The sequence below is a fragment of the Budorcas taxicolor genome, chromosome 16, assembly GCF_023091745.1.
Source record: "Budorcas taxicolor isolate Tak-1 chromosome 16, Takin1.1, whole genome shotgun sequence".
Classification (NCBI taxonomy): domain Eukaryota; kingdom Metazoa; phylum Chordata; class Mammalia; order Artiodactyla; family Bovidae; genus Budorcas; species Budorcas taxicolor.
In genome coordinates this window covers 45473286-45499156 of record NC_068925.1, presented here as the reverse complement: position 1 = coordinate 45499156, position 25871 = coordinate 45473286, and the positions used below count along the sequence as shown (strand labels likewise).

The 25871-nt window shown below is 49.6% G+C and overlaps 1 protein-coding gene across 2 annotated transcripts; it reads right to left on the bottom strand.

Annotated features, from left to right (window-relative positions):
• Positions 1-11008: 11008 nt before the first annotated feature.
• Positions 11009-25061, bottom strand: ENO1 (enolase 1). Of its 2 annotated transcripts, none has more exons than XM_052654280.1 (12): positions 24917-25061; positions 22597-22690; positions 19813-19908; positions 18498-18556; positions 16839-16908; positions 16248-16381; positions 15640-15862; positions 14216-14413; positions 13423-13624; positions 12921-13029; positions 12633-12691; positions 11009-11426 (listed from the first exon to the last, which is right to left on the bottom strand). In XM_052654280.1, the coding sequence occupies exons 2-12, from the start codon at positions 22679-22681 to the stop codon at positions 11357-11359; spliced, it is 1305 nt and encodes a 434-aa protein (XP_052510240.1). In that variant the 5' UTR covers positions 22682-22690; positions 24917-25061; the 3' UTR covers positions 11009-11356. The 2 variants fall into 2 exon arrangements, with proteins under 2 accessions (XP_052510240.1, XP_052510239.1); XM_052654279.1 differs by lacking the exon at positions 18498-18556 and adding an exon at positions 18861-18919 and having other exon boundaries at positions 24917-25050.
• Between the last annotated feature and the right edge of the window lie 810 nt (positions 25062-25871).

Genomic DNA, 25871 nt, shown 5'->3' with positions numbered 1-25871 from the left:
GGTCACCTTGCTCTCGGGCCGGGGGTGCTGAAAGCTGGGTGAGGGCTTGGGGTCTTTTCCACCCCTGTGGCCCCAGGTATTACATGTCTGGAGTCCTAGTTCCACAGCAGCAGACAGACTGAAGTTTTCACACTGACATGGGAATTTTGTTTTCCCAGTCCTAGCTAGGTTTGAGCTCAGCTAAAGCAGCAGTTTTGACAGCCCTGACCATACCCTAAGGGTTTATATATATATATTTAAGATAACAAGAAGCACAACCAAGGGTGAGGCAGTGTGCTGGGTGGCCATGACACTGGAAAACATTCTCTAAAAACACCACATTTCTGACAGTTTTGAAGTGATCTGTTGACAGTTGTTATGACTTAGGTGAAAATGACATCTTTGCAACCAAAGGTGTTAGGACAAGTGAATATCCACATGCCACAGCTTACACAAAAATCAACTCAAATGGATCCAAGACAGAAATGTAAGAGCCAAAACTGTTAAACTCTTAGAAGGAAACAGGGGTGTAAATCTTCAAGACCTGGGATTAGACAACTGTCTTTTAAATAGGACACCAAAAGCACAAGCACGAAAAGAAAAAATAAATACATTTGACTTCATCCAAGTTAAAACCTTTGTGTATCAAAAGACACTATCAAGAAAGTAAAAAGCAAGCTACAGAATGGGGAAAATATTTGCAAATCATAGATCTTACAGTATCCGGAATACATAAAGAATTTTCACAACTCAGTAACAAAAAGATGTAAACCAATTTAGAAATGAGCCAGGACTTCCCTGGTGGCGCAGTGGCTAAGACTCCAAGGTCTCAATGCAGAGGGCTCAGGTTCAATCCCTGGTCAGGGAACTAGATCCCACATGCTGCAACTAAGAGTTTGCATGCTTTAACTAAAGATCCCACACAGACAAATCAATAAATAAAATATTTTTAAATGGGCTGATTTGAATAGACATTTCTCCAAGAAGATATACAAACTGTTAATTAGCACACTGAAAAGATGTTCAACATCATTAACCATTAAGGAAATGAAATCAGAACTTCAGTAAGATAACACTGTTCAAAAAACCAGAAAATAAATTTTGGTGTAGATGTGGAAAATTCCCAGTGTTATGTTCCCACTGTTGGTGGGAATGTAAAATGGTGCAGCCACTGTTGAAAATACTTCAGTGGTTCCTCAAAAAGTTAAACACAGAGTAAAAATATGACCCAGCAATTTCATTCCTAGGTATATAACCAAGAGAAGGAAAGCATGTCCAGGACTTTCCTGGTGGTCCAGTGGTTAAGAATCCACCTGCCACTGCAGGGGAGATGGTTTCCACCACTGGCCCAGGATGATTCCACGTGCCTCGAAGGAACTGAGCCCATGTATCACAGCCACTGAATCCTGCGTGCCCTAGAGCCCGTGCTCTGCAGCAAGAGAAGCCACCACAATGAGAAACCTGTGCACTGCAACGAGAGGAGCCTCCACTCGCTGTAACTGGAGAAAGCCCTTGTGCAGCAATGAAGACCCAGCACAGCCAAAAAAAAAATTCCTGAACTCTGCTTAAAAAAATTATGTCCACTCTTGCCTGGAGAATCCCATGGAGGGAGGAGCCTGGTAGGCTACAGTCCATGGGGTAGCAAAGAGTCAGACACGACTGAGCAACTTCACTTTCACTTTCAATAAATATTAAAAAAAAAATAAATTACGTCCACACAAAAACCTGTGCACATATGTACACAGCAGTATTATTTACAACAGGCAAAAAGTGTGTTTCCATTTCTTGGACACTCAAATGTCCATCCATTGAGAATCACCAGGGATCTTCCCAACCCAGGGATCGAATCCGGGTCTCCACAGTGCAAGCAGATTGTTTACCATCTGAGCCACCAGGGAGCCCCCAAAATCTACATACAATACCTTACACAAAAATTAATTCAGATGGGTCAAAGACCTAAATACAAGTGTTAAAACTATTAAACTCTTAGAAAGAAACATAGGTGTAAACCTTTGAAACCTTTGATCAGTTAGTGGTGGCATATCCATACAATGAAATGTAAAAACAAGTGAAATATTTACAAGCCACCACATGGATGAACCTGGAAAACATTGTTCCCTGAGGGGTCCAGCAGCCCAGGCTGACATTTCTTGTCTTATAGTTCAGGGAGGCCCCAGCCTCCGCGATCCAGAAACTCGGGAACACTCAGGTCCAAAGGGCTACCTTCTTCATGATCCTGCCTTTTGAAAACGTCTGAAGATCTGATGGACTCCATTCTCCAGGTTTGCCCTCTCCTTTAGCTGATTCCTTCTGAGGTCATGCTTTTGGACATCAACCACTATTTTTTTTTTAATCTCTGCAATTAAAAAATATATATATTGGGACTTCCCTGGTGGTCCAGTGGTTAAGACTCTGTACTTCCGGTGCAGGTTTGATCCCTGGTCAGGGGACTGTGATCCCATCTGCTGTACATTGTGGCCAAAAAAAAAGAAAAAAAAAAAAAATCCTCCTTTCTTTTCATTTTCAGCATGCACCCAAACTTCTGAGCTTGAGTCCTCCCTGCAGAGGTGGCTGCATATATCACGCATGGCCTAGAAAGTGGCTACCATGGACCAGTGTCTGGTCCACACACTTGCTTATGTCTGAGGCCCTGCTCTGTCAGGCTCCATTCTTGGCTCCAGACACTGCAGTGAGCAAGTTCCTGCAAAGCAAATCCTTGTGAAATTTACATCCTATTGAAGGAAGACTGAAAAGCAGATGCTGAACACTCTGAGTGATGTTTTTGGTTTTGAAGAAAAATTCAGCACAGTAGGGGGATAGAGGGTCATGGGGGGCAGAGGTGTGTGTGTGTGCTTGTGCATTTAAGGGGAGACGGCAGAACCCCTCTCAGCTTGAAGTGTTTCTCAAAGAGTCATAGCCCCAGTGTCCTGACAGACAGGGAACTCACGAACAAGCAGACATACTCAGACTGTTGAGCAGGCCAGAGGTAAACTTCCTTGCAAGACCTGCCCAGCAGTATGGCCAGAGACAGGCAAACCCAAACAGCTCCAGGGTCTCTTTCATTTTTTTAATTTCTGTTTTTCTGGTTTTGGTTAAATAGCATGCAGGATCTTAGTTTCCTGAGCAGGGTTTGAACCTGCACTCCCTGAACTGGGAATGGAGAGTCATAACCACTGGATCACTGGAGAAGTCCTAGGTCTCCTTCTTTTAAGGTCAAGTTTAGCTGGGGTGCAAAGAGAGCAGCTTCAGCTCTTCGAGCAAAGGGAATTTGTAAGCAGCCATCTCCAGGAGGAGTCTGTGGCCTTTGGGAGGAAGTACCTCCTTGTCCTCACCTTGATGAGAGCTGCTCAGGATCACTTTCTTCCTCCTGGAAGATCCTGGTTTGGGATCCTAGTGGCCAAAGGCCTGGCAAGACATCACTTAGCTATGGAGGCTGTTTTTAAGGTAAAGATACGAGAATTCACACCTTTTGTGTGTCTGTCAACCTGGGAGCACTTGCAATGTCACCTTGCAAAAGGCAACTTGCAACCCACCAACTTTGTGACTTAGGGTAAGACACCTAACATTTTAGGCCCCTAAAAATGATTATAGTGCCTACTTCATAGTGTTTGGTGAGGAGTTAATAAAATGATGAATGTAAAGGGCTGGGTCATGGGACTTCCCTGGTGGTTCAGTGATTAAGACTCTGCACTTCAACTCATGGAGCTCAGTTTTGATCCCTGGTCAGGGAACTAGGATCCCAAATAATCACATGAGGAAGCCAAAAACAAAAATGAAAAAGGCTAGGTCATGTCTTATAAAGCTAAAATAATTGAAACAGTGGCAGTGGCACAAGGATAGACATATAGACCTATAGAATAGAGAACCCAGAAGTAAACTTGTATACATAATGAGTTGATTTTCAATAAGAGTGCCAAGACTATTCAATGCAGAAAAGACAGTCTCTTCAACAAATGGCATTGGGAAAACTGGATATCCACATGCAAAAAAATGAAACTGGATGCTTAGCTTATGCCATATATAAAAATTAACTGAAAATCGATTAGAAACCTAAATAAGAGTGAAGACCATAAAACTCTTAGGAGAAAACGTGAGGACAAATCTTCATAATCTTGGATTTGACAACGGTTTCTTAAACATGACACCAAAACACAAGCAACAAAAGACAAAAATAAATTGGAATTCATCAAACTTGGAAACTTTTGTACATCAAAGGACACTACAAGAAAGTGGAAAAAAAACCCGTACAGGATGGGAGAAAATATTTGAAAATCATATATCTGATAGAATCCAGAAAATATAAAGAAAATCTAGGGCTCAGCAACAAGGCAACCTGATTGAAAAAAGGCCAAGTGACTTGGAAAGAGGATAAACAAATGGCCAAAAGGCATGTGAAAAGATGTTCAACATCATTAGATACTGCTGCTGCTGCTGCTAAGTTGCTTCAGTCGTGTCCGACTCTGTGCGACCCCATAGACGGCAGCCCACCAGGCTCCCCTGTCCCTGGGATCTCCCCCTCCAGGCAAGAACACTGGAGTGGGTTGCCATTTCATTCTCCAATGTATGAAAGTGAAAAGTGAAAGTGAAGTCACTGAGTCGTGTCCAACTCTCAGCGACACCATGGACTGCAGCCCACCAGGCTTCTCCATCCATGGGATTTTCCAGGCAAGAGTACTGGAGTGGGGTGCTATTGCCTTCTCCGTCATTAGACACTAGGGAAATGCAAATCAAAACCTCAATTAGATACCACTTCTCACCTATTAGAATGGCCATAATTTTTAAAAAAAATTTTTTAAAAGGGAAGTAAGTGTTGATAACAATGTGGAGAAATTGGAACCTTCATACATTACTGGTAGGAATGTAAAATGGCACAACTGCTGTGGAAAATGGTTTAGTAGTTCCCCAAAAAGTTATACATAGAATATCCATACAACCCAGCAATTCCACTTCTTGTTATCCATCCATACACCAAAGAATATGTCCATGGAAGCATTATGCACAAAGCCAAAATGTAGAAACCACCCAAGTGTCTATTAATGAAGTAATGGATACATGTGGTATATCTATAAAATGTAACGTTATTCAGCCATAAAGAGGAAGGAAGTATTGACACAGGCTTCAACGTGTATACACCTTTAAAACGTTACACCACGGACTTCCCTGATGTTCTAGTCATTAAGAACCCGGCTTCCAATGCAGGGGACACTAGTTCGGTCCCTGGTCTGGAAGATCCTACATGACTCAGGGCAACCAAGCCCATGTGTGACAACTACTGAGCCTGTGCTCCGTAACAAGAGGAGCCACCACAATGAAAAGCCCACGCACCACAACTAGAGAGTAACCCCCACTCACCACAGCTAGAAAAAGCCCATGTGTGGCAACAAAGACCCAACTCAGCCAAAAATAAGTAAAAATCTAAAAAATTATTTTAAAAGACCATTATCTTAAAAAAAAAAAAAAAGATTACTCTTAATATATAAGTCCCTTCCCTGGAGGCTAAGATGGTAAAGAATCTGCCTGCAATGTAGGAGACCCAGGTTCAATCCCTGGGGATAATCCCCCGGAGTAGGAAATGACAACCCACTCCAGTATTATTGCCTGGAGAATCCCATGGACAGAATATCCTGGCGGGCTAGGTCCATTGGGGTCCCAAAGAGTTGGACACAACTGAAGTGACTTAAGCAATGCAAGCTTTGGATGTAATTAATGCCCCTGAATTGTACACTTGACAGTTTTAAAATGCTAAATTTTGCTATGTATATTTTGCCACACACACACACAAAAGACGAGGCATTGTCTTTCACAGTAACTTGTCCATAAGAGCATCATGGATCCTATAAAAGGACGGAGAGTCTGGGGAGCCATATCCCCTCAAGACTGTGCAGTCAGGGTGGCAGTCTGGTGGCCAAACAAGGGAGCTGAAAGGTGACTGTCACCAGTCGGAGCCAGTCTCAGAAGTGGCATCTGTGTGACAGTGATGTTGGAGGCTTTTAATTGCTCCTGAATTAATGTGCTATTCCTCACCCCTGGGGCGCCTGGGTTTAATTACTGTCTTAGGTCACATATGCAAATGAGTCTGCTATCATTCCTGGTCCCCATGGATGGCAGCCTGATTACCAGCCCTCACACTTTGCAGCAAGATGGGCAGGAAGAAGAGGGGGATGCCACTGGCCAGGCTGGCCTCCCCCTTAGAGCTGATGAGCAGAATCGGATAAAGTGGTACCCTGCCTGCCCCATTTATGGGTCTTTGTGGGCTGATGTGTTCAAGGTTGTGTCTGGGGAGTTGTTGCTACCTGAAGGCACTGGGAGGTTGCTTGTCAACAGCAGAGGAGCTCTGGAGGGCCTAAACCCCCGGGGCTCCTGGGGACAGAGGATTCTTACAGGAAAGGAACGGCATTGGGAAGATGTCAGCCTGCAGAAGAGACCGTGGACCCAGAGTGGCAGATTCAAAAGCAGCTGCCTTCAGGAGACAATGGCCGTGGACTTCCCTGGTGGTCCGATAATTAAGACTCCAGCCTTTCACTGCAGGGGACACAGGTTTGATCCCTGGTCAAGAAACTGAGATCCCACATGCTGCACAGTGAAGTCAAAAAAAGGAAGATGGCCAACTGCTGCCTTCTAGGAATGTGGGCCCAGTGTTGTCAAGTTTTAATGTCTAATGTCAATCCATTAGAACCCAGAAATTGGAATTTTTACAAGAAATCTGTGTTTTAGATTCTTGACAACTAATTTGAATTTAAAAACCACTAGGTTGTTTGCTTTTCGGGGTGGGAGTTAATTGGGAAGGGGCTGAAGGAACTCCTGGGGTGTTGGAAATGGTCTGTCATGGTAGTAATGCTGGTTACCAGGTGCATTTTTTAAAACACATCAGACTGTACACTTAAAACAGGTACGTGCGGACTTCCCTGGTGTCCAGTGGCTAAGACTCCACACCCCCAATGCAGGGGGCCCTGGTTTCATTCCTGATTAGGGAACTAGATCCTACACGCCACAACAAAGACCCAGAGCAGCAAATAAATATTTAAAAGACAACACAGTAAAACAACAGGTACCTGTGACTGAAGGTAAATCATACCTCCGTGAATTTGGCTCAGTGGGTCCCCATACTTCTCTAGGGTTGCTATGAACTTTCCGCTCTAAACTCTGCCCCTTTTTTCTTCGGTCATGGCCACAGGGGCTGTCTAAGCTCTCAAGAGCGCCTTCCCCTTTCCCTATGCCCTGGACCTCTTCTATTGTTGTTCGTGGACTACAGCATGCCGGGCTTTCCCCATGTGCCTCTTCCTAGGCAAGTGTATCAGCACTTGATGGTCTAATTCATTGTATTCTGGGTGGGAGGCTAAGGTGATGTGACCATTTCTTTTTTTAAATCAATTTTTATTGGAGTATGTGTGCATGCATGCCAAGTCACTTCAGTCTTGTCTGACTCTGTGACCCCATGGACTATAGCCTGCCAGGCACCTCTCTCCGTGGGGATTCTCCAGGGAAGAATACTGGAGTGGGTTGCCATGCCCTCCTCCAAGGGATCTTTCCGACCCAGAGATGGAACATGAGTCTCTCAGGTCTCCGCTCCTGGTATGTGGGTTCTTAACCAGCTGAGCCATCAGGAAAGCTGCTTTATAAACCTGCGTTCATTTCTACAGTACAGCAAAAGGAATCAGCTATATGTATACATATGTTCCCTCTTTCTTGGATTTCCTTCCCATTTAGGTCACCACAGAGCGCTGAGAAGAGTTCCCTGAGCTACACCGTTGTTTCTAACTAGTTATCTCTTTTATGTACAGTATCAGTAGTGGATATGGCCATCCCAATCTCCCAATTCATCCCCCCCCTCCACCATGTGACCATTTATGCCAGGGGTCTCCAACCCTCAAGACAGATCAATACTGGTCCATGAACCTGTTAGGAACCAGGCTTCACAGCAAGAGTTGAGCTGATGAAGCTTCATCTGCTGTTCCCCATCGCTTGTATTATCGCCTGAACCATCATCCCCCAGTCCCAGCGCCAGTCCATGGAAAAACTGTCTTCCATGAAACCAGTCCCTGGTGCCAAACCATGTATAGCGCTGACTCGACACGGAGTTCTTAGTCAAGAAGCAGGCTCCTGTCCAGGCTTCCTTCCTGCAAATGGCTCCGCTTGCAGTTCTGTGACCTGTGTTGACTGCCTTCAGCTGCCATCTTCGTTTCAGCTGAATTCATTAAAACCAAATTACCAGGGCCAGAGGCACAGAGCATTACCAGGCTCAGAGCTGCATACTGGAGTCAGCTGGGGAAATTTTTTTTAACACTGAGCCTCTGGTTTCCGCTGTGAGGTTCTGATTTACTTGGCCTGGGAGGCAGAGGGGGTATTTCCCTCCCAGTGGTTAAGATTCTGCCTTCCAGTGCAGGGGGTGCAGGCTCGATCCCTGGTCTGCAAACTAAGATTCCCACATGATGCAGGGTATGGCCAAAACTTTAAAAACTTATGAGGAGACTCTAGTGAGTGAAAAATTGCTCAGTCGTGTCTGACTTTTTGCTGTATCAATTCAGTTCAGTTCAGTCACTCAGTTGTGTCCGACTTTCTGTGACCCCATGGACTGCAGCACGCCAGGCCTCCCTGTCCATTACCAACTCCCAGAGTTTACTCAAACTCCTGTCTGTTGAGTTCATGATCTGAGCCACAGTCAGCTCCCGGTCTTGTTTTTGCTGACTGTATAGAGCTTTTCTATCTTTGGCTGCAAAGAATATAATCAACCTGATTTTGGTATTGACCATCTGGTGATGTCCATGTGTAGAGTCTTCTCTTACGTTGTTGGAAGAGGTTAGGGTTAGAGTTATAGTCCATGGAATTCTCCAGGCCAGAGTACTGGAGTGGGTAGCCTTTCCCTTCTCCAGGGGATCTACCCAACCCAGGGATCGAACCTGGGTCTCCCACATTACACTCAGTTGAGTGCACCAGGGAAGCCACCAGGAAGCCACCAGGGAATTGAACTGGGGTCTCCTGCATTGCAGGCAGATTCTTTACCAGCTGAGCTACCAGGGAAACCCAGCGCTGCTCGTCCTGCTTCAGTCAGAACGCCCAGGAAAAGGCTGATGGTTTGTATTTCTTCCTGGCTTACTCCTGCCCATCAGTGTCAGCAACCGTGCTGTTTCTGCTGGGTGAAAAGCTGTCAAGTGCCCCCAGGGGCTCAGCATCCCCAGGGCCAGTGAGACCCCAGCAGCCTTCCTTCTGGGTGGAACAGGTCTGAAAGGGCTCCTATCTATTCTTTAACCTGAGTGACAAATACCTTTAATTGCTGATCAGGAAATCATGGGCTTTCCTGATGGCTCCTGAAATGCAGGAGACACAGGCGATTCAGGTTCGATTGGTGGGTCAGGAAGAGCCCCTGGAGGAGGAAATGGCAACCCACTTCAGTATTCTTGCCTGGGAAATTCCATGGACAGAGGAGCCTGGCAGGCTTCAACTCAGAGTCAGGCACAACTGAGCGACTAAGCACAGGAAATGTTGACATGCAACCAAATTTAGCAATCTAAGTTTGGATGAACAAAGTCCAGTCAGACTGTCAGGCCCAGTTCAATCACTTCCTTGTAGAATCAGTTTTCGGAAGGGAACCAGTCATACAAAGCTGGGATAGGTTAGCGGTTTTGGCTGTACAAAGGAGGGCTGAACCACATTAGGTGAAGTAGGGTCTTGTTATCTGGAGATGAAGGATGGCTTCAGACTTTTGTGTGTGGTTGCCAAGTTCACAGGGGTGATGGCTTTGATAAGACAGGAGTCCTGCTATTCAAATATTAATCTAGGTATTACTGCGAAGCTATTCTGCAGATGTAATTCAAACCACTCTCTGTTGACGCTGAACAAGGAATTTTCTTGGATGATCTGGGTGGGCCTGAATCAGGTGAAAGTTCTTAAAGCAGGGATTACACTAGAGAGTTTCACCTGAACCCATGGAGTTCTTTCCCGATCACACTCCCTTCTGATTGGCCAGACTATGGACTCTCTCATTATGCCCCTCAATCATAGGAGCCAATTCCTTGCGATCAATCTCAATATTGTGTATGTATCTTCTATTTGGAGAAGGAAACGACAACCCACTCCAGTATTTTTGCCTGGAGAATTCCATGGACAGAAGAGCCTGGTGAGGCTACAGTCCAGGGGTCACAGAGTCAGACACGACTGAGTGACTAACACTGTCTTCTAGTTCTGCTTCTTGGGTTAGAGAGATGAGCAATGAACAGGAGTGTCCACAAGGGGGCCTCGCTGGGTTCAGCTCAGTCACTTAGTTGTTCAACTCTGCCACCCCACGGACTGCAGCTCGCCAGGCCTCCCTGTCCATCACCAACTCCCAGTTTACTCTGATGATCCCCTTCTCCTCCAGCCTTCAATCTTCCCCAGCATCAGGGTCTTCAATGAGTCAGTTCTTTGTATCAGGTGGCCAAAGTATTGGAGTTTCAGCTTCAGGATCAGTCCTTCCAATGAATATTCAGGACTGATTTCCTTTAGGACTGGTTGGCTCTCCTTGCAACGCAAGAGGCTCTCACAGGGTTTTAAAACACAATTCAAGGGATTTGTATCAAGTCAGGGGAAGTAAATAAAACGTTAGTAGAACACCAGAAATCAAGGGGCAGAGGGCAGAGAAGCCACAGTATTTTCACCTCTTACTGGTGCTCCTCCATTACTCCAGACAGTACCCAAGGCAGTGGGTATCAGCGACATGGAGTGTCTGAACACCTGAGATCAGGCAGATGAAAATAAGGAATGAATTAAATTCTAACTTATTTAGCTGCCCTTGAGGTACCCTGTGAGAGCTCTGCATTTTTCTCTCCCGAACAAGTTTGGTCCTGAAGTTGGGCCCTGCCTCCTGGCACCGAACCAGCTTCTGCTGTAGGGCATGGGTTGACCCCTCTCTCACCTTTTCCCCAACATGCTCTCCCCAAACACTTTTACAATGTCCTCCACAAACTCCTGTTCCTTCTATCAGACACAAAGCCTCTGGTTCTTGTAGAGGTGCTTCCAGACTCAGACACTACTTCATATATACAGGGCATATATGTACGGGTCACTCAGGTGTTTTTATTTTGCACACGAACCCACTGGACACCTCAGAGATGACAACCTAGATACACGTGGCTCTGGATACTTGGTGGAAGCGAGGTGAGAAGAACAATGATTTGGGCCAAGTATGTGATTACAGAGCTAGGGTTTCCAGCGGGGCTCCAGATGGTCAGGCGTGGCTCTGCAGCAGGTCTAAGGAAGCGGTGGGGACGTCACAGGACGAGGAGAGGGCAGCTAACTACCAGAGGCCCCTGTGGGCATCAGTGGGGGCCTCACACTGCCCGGCGACATCAGACGCAGGTCTAAGGAGCCAACGAGTGACTGCAGGGGCTCGCCCGCCCACAGCTTACTTGGCGAGCGGGTTTCTGAAGCTCCTGCCGGCAAACTTGGCCTTGCTGCCCAGTTCCTCTTCAATTCTTAGGAAACAGAAAGAGAGATAGGGAGAGAAAGAAAGACATCAAACTTCAATGCAGTAAATCTTCCCACCCAGAGAGGTGGTCAAGGACACACTTCTTGCTAGGAACTTGGGGACTCAACCCTCGCTCAGTCTGCCCGACTAATCCCTAAACTTGAGCTTCTTGGAGATGCCAGGAATAGAACATCTGGGCTCGCCTCATGCACCTGTTCTTCCTGCCCTGCCTTCCTAATATAATTAAAGAAATGGTAGGACTGTGACTTCTTAGAATACTTAAAAAAGAGAAAAAACATTTTTTTAAAAGGATAACCCAGTTTCTTGAACTAATAAGTGGTACAGGGCAAAAAGGCGGGGGCACTCATCAGTGTGAACTTTGTTTGGATCCTGATGTCAAAAACAACAGCCACTTTGTGACAAGAGAGGAGACAGGCTAGAAGACAGACCTGATGTTGACACTGAGAGGTCAGCACTACCCGTGGGAACCGCCAGAGCAGAGCGGCCACGCTAAACCAAAGGGAGACTTTACCTGAAATGTGCCCAAGTGAAACCATAAAACGCCTGGGGTTGCTTTAAGATTCGTCAGAAAAGGGTATGGCGACAAAACACGGAGGAATACGAACAGCGGGTGCTTGCCTGTGATGGGGAGGGAGTACAGTCTACTCTTCACTTATGTTTTATGTTTGGCATTTTCCAGGATAAAGTTTTAAAGATGGGGTAATGTGGGAGGCCTTATGAAACAGATGTTCCTTTTCCCTTCAAGAATGGAAGAAAAGAACAGAAGGGCAGGTCTCCCTGTGTTTAGAGGCAAAGCTTCCCAAGGACAAGAAGGAGAGAGACCAGAGTGTCCGAAGGAGCTGAACACTGGAAACCCCGCTGTTCACCCTTTGGTAATTTTTCTCTCTCTCTGAGCTCTGTTATCCTGTTCACAAAACAAGGCTGTGAAGTGAGAGAATCACTAAGGCCTCCTTGTAGCCCCCTCAAATTCTAGGATGCGACTGTCCAGAGGGGAGTGGTTCTCTCTCCCGCCAGGAGCCACCAGGCAGCGTGGTGCGGAGCAGGCCCGCTCCAGGGCAGGGCTGTCGGGTGCCTGACTGGCCCCAACCTAACACTGCTGGGGCCAGGGCGCCTGTCCCACCTCGTACCTCCGAGCACAGCCTGGGGCTCCTCCTGGGGACCAAGCCCACACTCAGCGCGGGAAGCCTCTTACCTGAGGATCTGGTTGTACTTGGCCAAGCGCTCGGATCGGCACGGGGCACCAGTCTTGATCTGGAAGGAGAAAACAAAGGCCACAGCTGCTTACAGTGGACACTGAAGCCTCTCGGACACTTTGGGCAAGGGGAGGGTGCCAGGCAGAGAGACAGCAAGGCCTTAAGGAGGCTCTCTGACCTAGGAAGGGGGGAAAAGAGGCACCCAGGACTCCACTCTCTCCACCCAACCCCAGATCTGTGTGCAGGAGAGAAGCAAGGCCCGTCCTTCATGTCAGGGAGCTCCTTACCTGCCCCGTGCACAGCCCCACCACCAGGTCAGCAATGAAAGTGTCCTCAGTCTCCCCGGAGCGATGTGACACCATGACGCCCCACCCGTTGGACTGGGCCAGCTTGCACCTAGGAGCCAGAGAAACCAGGCTGGCACGGCTCCGCGGCTCAGGCACTGCAGCCCCTCCCGAGCCCTCAACTGCTGGGGCCAGGATAACCTTCCACCTCCCCCAAAGGCCCAAGGATGTTCTCTGCCCTGTAGTCACGTTTGGAAACCTAGTGGGTTTAGCCTCCTCAAGAGAGGTGTGTGTGTGTGCCCTGACTTTCTCCGTGTGAGATGGAATTGTGAGCGCATGGCCATCCAGCGGTCAGGACCAGGCCACAACTGCCGAGTGTCCTGGTCCCCTGGGGGCGATCGCTAACTTTAAACGCCACCTGGAGTTCCAATCAGGAGCCCCCTCCCCACCACCAGGTTCAGGCCCCTCTCTTCACCAGAGCTGCCCCCGGAGGGCGGGCACTCACGCCTGCAGGGACTCGGTCACGGAGCCGATCTGGTTCACTTTGAGCAGGAGGCAGTTGCAGGATTTCTCGCTCACGGCCTTGGCGATCCGCTTGGGGTTGGTCACCGTGAGGTCGTCCCCCACCACCTGGATCCCCGCGCTGGCAGTGAACTTCTGCCAAGCTTCCCAGTCATCCTGGTCGAAGGGGTCCTCGATAGACACCACTGAGGAGAGGAGAGTGTGTTTCATCAGGGTGGCTTCCCAGGCTACTGACTGGCAACACCGCTGGAGCCCCCCCTCCCGTGAACTGAGGCTCACCTGGCCTCACCCTTCTCACCTGCAGATAGCCCGTCCCTAAAGCAAGTTCTGGAAGGAGTCTGCCCTAACCAGCCCTCCTGTGACAGGGAGCACGGTAACTGCAATCCTGCAATCCCATGGTCGTGGAGGCAGAAAACCCACTGCCCAGCGGGTTCTCAGTTTAGTGCCACTGAGAGTAAGAACAGGGCTGTGGACCCAGAGGGGCGATACTGGGGTGTGCGTTCCAGTCCCATTTCCACCAAGGTGCTCAGTGTTAAACACGGGCACTCAGAGGCACTGCCTGGTGTGAACACCTGTGCCGCTGTTGGCTGAGCGCCCCTGGCAAGTTCTAACCCACTCGCTGCCTCAGGGTCCCCTCTCCCGCGTGCAGGAGTGCCCAGCAGTCTTGGCCTCACATCTGCTCATTCAGGAGGCTGTTGTGGGAGTGACACAGGCGTGCGCACCACACGAGGGCGCTACCCGCCGCTCACACCCGCAGCCGCCCTGGGAACACTCACCTGGGTAGTCCCTGATGAAGGACTTGTACAGGTCGGCCAGCTCGTCGGGTGTGATGTACCTGTTGGGGTCATCGGGCGACTTGAAGTCCAGGTCATACTTGCCCGACCTGTAGAACTCAGAGGCAGCTACGTCCATGCCGATGACGACCTTGTCGCTGTAGCCAGCCTTGCCGATGGCGTTCTTCAGCAGCTCCAGGGCTGGAAAGAGATGGTGGTGATGGCTTTGGAGACCAGGCCAGCTCTGCCCAGTGGGAACCGTAACATAGGGAGGATAAGGTGCTCTGGCCCCAACCACCAGTCTCAAGATTCCAGGAACTTTTTTATGTTCTGGGGCAAGAAACCTTTGCTTAAGGCCACGAGTGCATGGCCAAGTTGGAAATTGACTCTCAGAGGGTTTTTCACTGACAGATGCTCCCAAATTTAGCACCAAAGAACAGCTGTGCTGGCCAAGATACAGTTACAGTGACCAGCTGAGATCAGCTGTCCCGAAGAATGGGCTTTAAATAGAGCCAAGACAGAGAATAAGATGGTTAGACAGCATCACCAACTAAATGGACATGAATCTGAGTAACTCCAGCAAAGGGTGAAGGATGTTCGGAACCCTGGCATGCTGTAGTCCATGGGATCAGAAAGAGTCAAGACACGATTTAAGTGACTGAACGACAAGGCTGCGATCCAAAAGAGAGCCCAGTGGACTGACAGGGAGCCCCACGCTGAGGCTCTGCTGTCCGGGTCAGGCTCAGGGTCAGCCTCACTCAGAAGCACTGTCTGTAGGGATACGGACCAAGACACTGGCTACTGTTGCACAGCAAAGGCATCCAAATTCAAACCACATGAGACGGCTGAGTTTTCATAAGTTAAAACAGTCGAATGTCAGCTACTGTGTATGATGGACCCAAAGGTCAGGATGGACATTTCCTTTCACTAACCATCCCTGAAGCCCATGAAATATGCTTGCAACCCTAACTTTTTCTAAAACAAAAAATTCAGCCATGAATTCTTCTCCTAAGACTTCTGTATCCTCTCTTCAACTCTCATATTTAATTCTGCATCTAAGGATTCAAAGTGAAACAAAGCATGTACGGCATTACTGTGGCTGAATGACCCGAAACCTCAGCATGCCAGTATCCTTAAACAGGGAGCAGGCCGCACACTTTTGCCATCGCTGAGGAGCAAGGATGGTAGGAGAACAAACTGCCTCTCAAGCCCAGTCAGCCCAGTATAAGCAAATCATCGGGCCATTTAGAAGTCAAATTAATAAGAAAACTTCTCTCTCTCTTTTAAAGGAAGTGCTTGTTTCTTAAATCACAAAGGGTTTTGCGATTTGGTTCTTGATGAATGGCAGGGGGAAAAGCAGCAGACCGGGGGTGGGGGTGGGAGGGGTGCCGCGGTGCCCAGGGTTGGGGCTTCCCTGGAGCTGCCACCTTCTTTGTTCTCCAGGATGTTGGGGGCAAAGCCGCCCTCATCTCCCACATTGGTGGCGTCCTTCCCGTATTTCTCCTTGATGACGTTCTTCAGGTTGTGGTAAACCTCTGCTCCGATGCGCATGGCCTCCCGGAAGTTTTCGGCCCCAACAGGAAGGATCATAAACTCCTGCATGGCCAGCTTGTTGCCAGCATGAGAGCCACCGTTGATGACATTGAAAGCCTGTGGGGAGAGAGAGGAGTATAGCTCCCGGCCCGGAGGGTCTCCCTGCCCCCAGCAGCCCCCAATGCCCAGCTCCCGCATGGAGCCCATGCCATCACTGCACTGCAGCCACCTCCACAGGTGCACACAATCCAACAAGGCAAGTGCAGAGTCCCTCTCCCATCGACAAGTAAGGGCATGGGTGCAGGGCAGCTGGGCCACCGCTCAAGGTCGCTGTCAGCCGGCGCTGGCAGAGCTGTCTGCAGCCGAGACCCCCAGAGCCCTCTTGTACCCTTGTGCTGAAGGGTCACATATGGATGAACTGGAGAGGCGGGAGCTCTCGGGTCCCCATGAGAAAGCAAACACTCCCTCCTCCACACACGGGAAGCTCAAAGCAATTACTCACTGGAACTGGCAGGATGACCTCAGCATTGCCAGCCAAGTCGGCGATGTGGCGGTAGAGGGGCACCCCCTTCTCCACAGCACCAGCCTTGCAGACAGCCAGGGACACGCCCAGGATGGCGTTTGCACCAAACTTGGCTGGAACAGAACAGTTAAATGAAGGTATGTCTTACCCACCAGCCTTCCTCTAGCTGGCATTCCTGCCTGGACCACCACTGTGTGCACCCTGGATTGTATTCTGAACCTCTTCATCTCAATCACAACAGAAATGCAACAGCCTCCTTCCCACATACACTCATTTGCTCTTCACCGAAAGAGAAAGCCCGTTCTTTGGTCTATGGAACTCTAGAAAGTTCTGCAAATTGCTAGACTATCTAAAGCACAGGCCTCTTCTGAGTAACCCTCCACACCTGCTGCTGTCAGCTGGCTGTACTCCTGATATTTAAAGATGTAATTTATGAACATGAGGCAAGGACCACAGCTATCTGGTCACATAACTCATCGTGAGGGACGACATGACCTCTCCCCAAGGGACTTCAAGAGTCTTTAGGAGAAGCTATGGCCGTCCTGCAAAGGTTCCCCTTGGGCCACTCACACTTATTTTCTGTGCCGTCCATCTCTATCATCAGCTTGTCGATCTTCTCCTGTTCCACGACGTTCAGCTTCTGCAGGGAGAAAGGAGGGTGAGCTGCTTGGACGGAATGGTGCTTCTACCCGCACACCCTGGGCCCTCCTGTCACAGAGCCACCAGCAAAGCCCAGGTCGGTTCTGTGCTTATCCATGTCAGGAGCAAACAGGGAGACACAATACTGCCCGTCACAGGCTTTAAGAGCATCAGGTGCTTCTCCCAGCACTGTGACTTTGGGGGCCGTAGAACAACAGAACTCATTCTTCTTTATTTGAAGAGCTGTGCTCATGAAAGTCAGTTTCTGCCGTCACTCAGCTGTCCTCAGTGAGGACGTCTAAGTATCTGATGGGAGATACAAGTTTTGTAGGTAGTCCACAAGGCCAAAAAAAAAAAAAAACTTTATTTATTTAATGTTTTAGGCCAGGTTGTGTGTGGCATGTGGGACCTTAGTTCCCCTACCAGGGATCAAACCTAGGCCCCCTGCATTGGGAGTGTGGACTGCCAGGAAGTCCCCAAAATGTCTGATAACTGACCAAAATGAATACTTTTGGTGAGAGTATAAAGTAACCAAATTGGCATCTTAAAAACTGGCTCAAAGTAATGAAATAAAAGTCAACATTACTTTAAAAACGTCACAACAGCAAATTATTTATCATCTTTCTTATTAAAAAACTAAAATACAAAAAGTAAACAAAAATCTCTTAAGTCCATCAAACCCTGTTAACACTGGCATCTTTTAACTTTTGTGTCAAGGCAACTTTGGGTAAAGTTAGACGTCACCCCAGTAGATGGCTCAAGGCCAACACCCACCAGGAGTAACCAATAAAAGAAAATGTCCAAGAAAGTCAGCCGTGCCAGCTGAGGGTACCAAGGCACAATGAAGAACAGGGATGCGTGGAGGGGGCCGGGAGGCTGGAATGGCACAGCAGTGATGGAAACTCTGCCTGGGGACCAATCACAGCGGGCCACATGGGCCGGCCACAGCAGGCAAGCTGGGAATAGAGCCAGCAGAGGTGCCACTTGCTATGGGCACACAGAGTGGAGCTGGGAGAGGGACCACGCCAAGGAGGACACATGAGGCCAGGCTAGGCCATAGGAATCTGGGAGGGAGGGGCTGGAGAGAGGATACAAGCGACAAAAAATAGCTGAGCAGGTTGGGCTGTGAGATCGTCAGCCTCACTTCCTCTATAGCAACTCTACTTATACCTGTTTGCCATATTGAGGCTCCAAACAGGATTTGATTTAACAAGAGTTCTGCTGTTTAAACATATAGTAAGTAATTCCACAGCTCATGAAAAATGAGTCAGTCGCCACAGGTACTACATTCAACACCGCTGGGAGCCACCCTTAAAATCTGGATCTTAACTCCCAAGAGGTCAAGATCATTGCTGGGGAACATCAAGGCTCTTGGAGCCTCCTGTCCCTCGGATCCAGTTCCATGCTGTTAGACATGGCCACGCAGGCAGAGGGCGGGTCAGCAAAGGCCAAAATTCGCATGCAGGGAAGCCCACTGGCTTCTTTAGCTCTCAGAATAAGCTCTTCTGTAAACAGGGAAGCCCCCCGGCCTAGACTGGGCGGTGCTCTGATAGCATTAATATACATTAGTCATCAGGAGGCAGGTCCTACCTTGCTAACCAGGGCAGGCGCAATAGTTTTATTGATGTGCTCAACAGCCTTTGAGACACCTAGAAGGAATAATCAAATCAAATTACCGATGCTGATGAGAGAGGCTTGAGCAGCACTGCTGGAGAACCGCTCACCATATTCACCCAGATATTCAGAGCCCACCAGAGACCTTCAACGGGACCCCTGGCTCTCTCCCCCTGGAATCGGAGGGCTTTCTGGCCCAGTCTGAGTGCTCTTACCTAGGACCCCCAGGAGTTAGAGCCACACACAGAGCCGCCAAACAGTGTCTGAAGGGAGGTTAGTTGGCAAGAGCATGCACGGGACAGGCCAGCCGCAGAGGCTAAAGGACGCCCCGTGTATTACCTGTGTGCACAAGGCTGGTGCCAGGAACTCGTTAATATATTTAACGGGTCTGGAGACACCTGACCAGCAGAGATTGACAGAGAAGGAAAAAAGAAAGACTCAGAAGAGAACAGGTTTGTGAAGGACGCTGAGTGAGAGAAAGAGGAAACAGGAAGGTGTGGAGAAGGCGGGGGGACCATGCATTCGTCCTCATCATAACTGGGGTGGGGCGCGGTCCTCCTGCCGTGGGCAGGCGTCTACCTGGGCTGCCAGCGAGACCCCTCAGGAGAGCTCTTTACAGACGCTGCCGCCTGCAGTGTAGCCGCTCTGACCCTGGCCCTGTGTCCCCCTCAACCTGACCTCGCTCGCTGTTGCCCTTCCAATGCAGTGTCCCTAGACTATTTTCCTCCGCTCCCTCCCCTGGAAAGTTGGCAGCCCACTCGTGCCCTCCACCTCCTTACAGGGTGGCCCTTGGGAGGGCCACGACCCGTGACCCAGCCTGTGCTCCTGCCTTCTCTCCCAGAACTAATTCCCATCCCTGGGGTGACACCACTCCGTGGAGAATGCAGTCCAGCCCCATCTGCCTTTCTGTGACCTGGCCTCTGGGGTTTGGGGTTCTATCTGCAGAAAGGTGAACATGTGCACAGGACCACCAGAGGCCGGCTCTGCCAGAGAGACAACGACTGCTCTATCCATCACGAGTCGGCAGCCTCTAACCCGAGACCACACCCCGGGAAGAGGCCCGCCGGCCGGGAAGGCCCTCAGAGCCCTCCTGGAGGACGAGAGGCTTCTCCTGAGCACTAGCTAACGTGTCTTCTTCTCCCTCGTTCCCTGCCCCAACCAGGAGTTCTTCACAGACTGGAGACAAATTGCAGGAGAAAGAAGAGTGAAACTTTTTGCCTGCCCTGGGTTACAGGCTCAGGGGCCCTGGCATCCATCAGCCAGCGCCGAGCTGGCCTGGGTCTGCGCTCACCTTTCCCCATGTAGCGCGTCTTATCATTGTCTCGGAGCTCCAGGGCCTCATAGATTCCAGTTGAGGCACCACTGGGCACAGCAGCTCTAAAGAGACCTGGATGTTGAGAAAGGGAGGGGGGAAATTGTTTACTAATGATTAGGCAATAGCTCCCAGATCCCTCCCGGCACAGAGGGCATCGGCCCTCCGGAAGTGGTCACTTCCTCCCAACATCGGGGAGACTCAGATGGCTGTTCCTCCTGCCTCCCGTGCTTTTATGACTTTATACCGAAGACCCTACAGCAGAGCTGATGGATCTCTCTAGTTTAAAGAGAAAGGTCCGGAGCAGAGCTTCTCCAGCTTTAACATGCGCACACAGCGCCTGTGGGTTAAAATGCAGCTCCGGAGGCATGACAGGACATTTGAGTCTGCATCTCTGAAACCTCCCAGGCGGTGCCCTGCCGCTGGCCCAGGGACCACACCCAGCCACACAGTCCAACAGAAGCGCCATGAATCCACTTGTGGGATCTGTCATGTTCTAGGAGCTAGTAACCCATGGAAACACCAAGCTATTTTAGACAGTCCTGCTAGAGAGCACTGTGGCTAAGCTTCCCTTAGACAACTGAGATCATGTTGCTAGCTTTCAAGTTTGGAAGGCGATGGCTCAAGAGGAATCTCTACAGCTCATGTGCCTCAGCTCAGGCAGCAGTGAATGCTATTTGGAGGTTCTCTGCCGAACAGGACAGGCTGGAAGAGAAAAGGAATAAGGACAACAAAGGCGCAGAGTTAATGACACTAGAACCCAATCACAGTCCCGCAGATACAGAAACTGGCCGCCTGGCCAAGCCTAGACTATGGAGCAGAAAGTGGCAGCTGTCCTTGGAGGACAGATGGGGTCAGGAAAGGTACTGCAGAGATCCGGTTACATGGGGCAGACAGGGTTAGGGGAGCAGGAAGAGCAGGCAGCCTTCTTGAAACTATCAGGGATTTCCCCTCTGAGAACTGGCGAGTGCAGGGATGTGAAGGCAACTCAAGAGGAAAAAAACCAACCAAGTATCTCAGTCACACTTGGTTACATGCTTGTGTCACCACACGACTATGTGAGCAGCAGGCCACATGTTCTTTGTATCCAGCCCCTGGCTTTCTCTGTATCCATCAGCTCTGGACGAGGCGAAGACGCGATGAAAGTAAGAGTGACTCTAAGGTCAGCTATGGACTTTGGCTGATAACAAGTCAATACAGGCTTGACTCTAATAAAGGTTAGTCTAGGTGAAGAAGGTCAACTATGGATTTTGGGTGTTAACGTATCAATGCAGGTTTGACTCTAACTACTGCTCAGCTGAGAGTGTTGATGGTGGGGATGGGGGATAGATGAGAACACTCTACTTTCCACTTGATTTTGCTGTGAACCTAAAACTGGCCTAAAAAATAAATTCTAAGAAAGAAAGAAGTGATGAAAGGTTCTTAACAAATTTATGATTTCCTGGCATTTTTTTTTTCTTTCTGAAAAGGATTAAGACACATAAGAGAAAGTTCCATTCATTTAAATGTTAAAAGCAATTAATTTTAGTCATTTTAAAGAGTTTCAAAGAAAATGCCTCCTTTTCAACAATCTTCTAGCATCCTGGGTCTTTTTTCGTTGTTCAAAGTCCATTAATTTCCAAGTGGAAAGTTCACTCTCTAAGTGAGCCATTCTCATAAACTGAAAGGAAATTCTTGCAATCTTTGGAGAATCCACAAGGCACATGCCCAGAAGCAATGGTGTTCTCATGACAACCCCCACAGTAACCACAGGTAGACTTCTGCTAGATGAATCTAGACTTGAGGGGCCTTCACTTTCTGGGCAAGGGGGAAGGCAGGACAGGAAGGGATGGGCTGGAGGTTCCTCTGCCAGGCCTATGATTCAGACCATGACTCAGCTCTGACTGGCAGGTCTGTGCTCGGCACCACTCGGTGCCTCTCTGCCTGAAGCTCCCTTTCCAACTTCACGCACTTGGGCCATTCAGAAAATGGCTGAGATGTTGCCAGAGGTAACACAGGGGGTAGGGAAGCACCAGATTTTCTTAAAGTAAAAAAGATTAAGGAGGGGATATTTTAAGGGGGTCCCATTCTATCCTTTTCAAATGTGGGCAAATTCTTCCTATGTGGACTTATAGCCAGGTAAAATACCAGCCTCTGGAATGTCCCAACATACAGCGCTACATATACCCTTGCTGCTAAGTCGCTTCAGTCATGTCCAACTCTGCGCGACCCCATAGACGGCAGCCCACTAGGCTCCTCTGTCCCTGGGATTCTCCAGGCAAGAATATTGGAGTGGGTTGTCATGTCCTTCTCCAATGCATAAAGTGAAAAGTGAAAGTGAAGTTGCTCAGTTGTGTCCGACTCTTAGCAACCCCATGGACTGCAGCCTACCAGGCTCTCCCTCCATGGGATTTTCCAGACAAGAGTACTGGATTTGGTTGCCATTGCCTTAATCTCTTTCCTTTTCAAGGAAGATCCATCCTATCACACCGTACCTACTTATTTGGTCACAACAAGCTGTGAGTGACGGGCCCTTTTAGGGACAAGGTATCACCTTACCTCCCTATCTCAGTGACCTGGGAGCTGACCTGCGTCCTGTTCTAAATACCAAGAAGCACAAGGGCCTCTTGCCTCCCAACCTCGGAGCACAGCCTACCAGCACGTGCAGATCAGAAAGAAAGGCTTTCAAGACCACAAGCTGTTTCTTGCCTAAGGCTCTGTCATTTGAAGCTTTAAAAAATGGAATGTGGCGCAACAGACTATAGAAACAAAGGTGGCACATACCTTTCGCGGTGAAGAGATCAACCTCGACGGTGGGATTGCCACGAGAGTCAAAGATCTCTCTGGCGTGGACCTTCAGGATGGACATGGTGAATTTCTGCAGGGAAACACAGTTCACGTTTTCCATGAACCATAACGAAGCCTCAGCTCATTATTCACGAGGTCACGTCTGCGGATTCCTATACTAGGAAGAGTCTGCATATAACTAAAATTAATGTAGGAAAGGTGACTAGAAAATGTCTGCTGGAAAGCAGTGGGAATTGTTCCTAAAAAGTAGGTGGGGGGCAGCTCTGAAAGGCCCTACTGTTCAGGGCTGGTCCTGCAAGCAAAGAAAGCCTGACCACATGTGTGCTGGTGGGATTAAAAAAAAAAAAAAAAACTACAGGAGGAAAATTTGGTTTTTAGCAGAACAGTGAATTAAAAGCTGAAGACACAATTCATCAGGTAACTTGAGGCAGCAGGAGGATCTTTAATGGGTTGATATAGGATAATCAGAAATTGTGAGTTTGGAAGAGAGGAGTGAGCTTCTTGGTCGGTGTGCTGTGAGCTTTGCCAATTTCTGAGCCGTTCAAACCTCACAGTGCTTGGGTTTTTAGCAAGACAGGGCACAAAAATAACGTTATCTAATTAGTGTCTCTTTCAATGGGCATGTCACCCCATCTAAAAATCTTAATTATGAAATCTTAATTGTACCTAGAGAAATGATTTTTTGAGCACTAGGATATGCCAAGTGAAGAAGTTTCCTTTGAAAACACCTTTTAAAAAGGTGCGGGTTGCAGCTACAAAGAGTAAATATCAAGAGCTAAAAAAAAAAAAAAGTCCTTTTCTTGCTTTCCCTCCCAGGGGATCTCCAAGGAATAAACTAATTGAACAACTTGTAAGACAGAGGTAGACATCTAATCACTGTTCAAAAGCCATTATCTAACCGGGCCCTCCTCCAGTATCTTCTCTGGAATGTTCTGAAGCAGCAAATGGCATCTTTTTAAGTTTCAAAATTAGACAAGAAGTCACGTGTGTGGCTTTGTCTTTCTAACAATGGAGTTTTTATTCATTAGCCAATAAAAAGACATCTAGTTTTTAATCTCCTATCTTACAAAAAGGTAAATTTGCTTAAATTTTTTTTCGTTTTAAAATTCTAGTTAACTCTGGGGTTTGGGAAATCATACCTGTGTAACATTTATCACTGCCAAAAAGTTCCCTTAGGCCATTTCCAGTCACCGTCCCCTCATCCTCAGGCCACCACTGATTTACTTTACAGATTTTAGATACACTTTTAAACACATCTTCATTTCACTACCTCATCACACAGTTTTAAGATTTCATTTTTGGTTTCCTTTTAGTGATATAAGACAAAGTAATCAACTTATTTCATGATGTAAAAATAAAATTCAACTTATCTTTAAATTGGATAGAAAAACTTTTCTCCGAAGTTATTAAAACGCTATGAGCACAGAGAGAGGAAGGTGTGTCTGACTGGGAGCCTGCACGGCTTTTTATCGGTCTAGACCGAACCCTGGACTAGGGGCAGCATGGGCAGACCGGGCAGCCGGGGCCTCCACGTGCCCCGGAAGCAGGTCAGTCGGCTGCCCTCACCGCTCAAGGGGAAGACCACATTGCAGAGGAAGCAGCGAACAAGATTTCGTAAAATACATCCTTTTTATGTCAGATCAGGGTTTGACTGTTGGTGGCCAGCCCGGGGAGCCGAAAGCGGCTCGTGCCCGACATGGGAGAGGTCGCCAGGAGGGCTTCCCAATGACTCCCCGGCTCCGCTGCAGTCTCTTCTAGGACAAGCGCCTTCTAAACCCACATTAGTTTCTGCTCATTCCGGAGCAGCGACGGGCTGGACACCCAGGCGCCAGGCCGGGGGCCACCGGCGGGAGGCAGGGGCGCGGGACCCGGAGCGGGGAGTTGCAGCTTCGCGGGAATCTCTCCTTTCCCGGCCTCTTTGTCCATTTTCTTAAGGGCCTGGCTTTAATAAGCACGCAGGTTGGACCTGGAGCGCTTCCCAAACCTTCCACCCTCGCCACTTGCTGTCTTGGTGACTGCGTGTTGTATCCCTGATCTCCCGGGACAGTTACGCGGCCCCGTAACCCGTAATCTCAGGCTGAGGTGCACTTCCCCCTCCGGAGAAACCGGGCGCCGTGCCCCAGCGTCGAGCCGCGACTCCGGCCAGGGAGGCCAGTCGCGAGCGCGGACCCACCCCTTCCCCATCCCAGCCGAACCCCCCATCCGCAGTCTGACTGGCAGGAGCGCCCGCGAGCCCAGGGGACCCACGCGCCGCCCGCCCGGGTGCTCGCTCGGCAGCCCTTCCTCGAGTTCTCACCCGGCCGCCGGAGGTCGCCGCCCGAGAGAGAGACAGAGGGTGCTGCGGACACCGAGGATGAGCGATTAAGTCGCAAAGGCCGAGGGCTCCGACTACCCCGAGCTCTTCTCCGCGCCGCGGGACAGGACTTCCTGCCCAGCCCGGAGCGGACCCCGCCCACTTCCCGCCCCCTCCGCGACGCCTTGCCATTGGCCCAGCGCGCCGTCACTCGGTCTCTCGTCCGAGGGAAGGGAGGAGCTGCGGTCGCTGCGGATGGATAGATGGGGCGACATACCAGGGAGAAGGGGCGGGACCGGGCTGGGGCGTCCCCACTGCCCCAGCAAATGGGTGGGGGTATGGACAAGCCCCAATTCCCCCTGCTCCAGTGTCGGGCTGAGATCCCCCCCGCCCGGCGGAGCGGAATCTGTGGCTCTGGGGCCCCGGGGGAGAGGAGGGGCGGGGCGGCGCGGCCGGCATGAGGACTCGGGGTTCCGTCACGTACTCCGAGTCCCGCACGCACGCAGCGTCGCTCCGGCGCCGCACGTCCGGCCCACGACCTTGGTGACGACCTTCGCGGCCCGTCCTTCCTGGCCGCCCCACCCCTCGCCCGGCTGCGCGGTGCTGGAGACCCCAGGGAGACGTTGGCGGCCACGTGCCCCAACCCAGCTCCCAGGCCGCGGAGCCGGCAGCCTAGCCACGTGCGCTCACTCGCGCCTGCGCCCTGCGTTCCCGGCCGCCCGCCAAGGTGACATGGTCCCTTTGTCTTTGTGCGTCGGTCACTCATAAGTTATCAGGCCAAGATAGCGGAAAGGATGTTCACTTTGTCTTAATTGGAGCTCATTCTTTTTGAGCGCTTCCTACGGCCCAGGCACTCCTCCATGTGCGTGCCCAGGGTTAGTTCATTCTTAGCCTCTTGTTAATGTTGCATCTTAAAAGGAGGCCCCATCCCTCCCTTTCTCATCCCTGTGAACCATAC

What these genes read in the sequence shown, in the direction of transcription:
- ENO1 (XM_052654280.1), bottom strand. Translation starts at nt 22,681, where the DNA reads ATGTCCATCCTGAAGGTCCACGCCAGAGAGATCTTTGACTCTCGTGGC. An exon ending in TGATCTCTTCACCGCGAAAG is followed by an intron (nt 19,909 to 22,596) that starts GTATGTGCCACC and finishes CTCAACATCCAG; the next exon opens with GTCTCTTTAGAGCTGCTGTG. An exon ending in TGGGGCTGTGCACGGGGCAG is followed by an intron (nt 12,692 to 12,920) that starts GTAAGGAGCTCC and finishes TTCTCCTTCCAG; the next exon opens with ATCAAGACTGGTGCCCCGTG.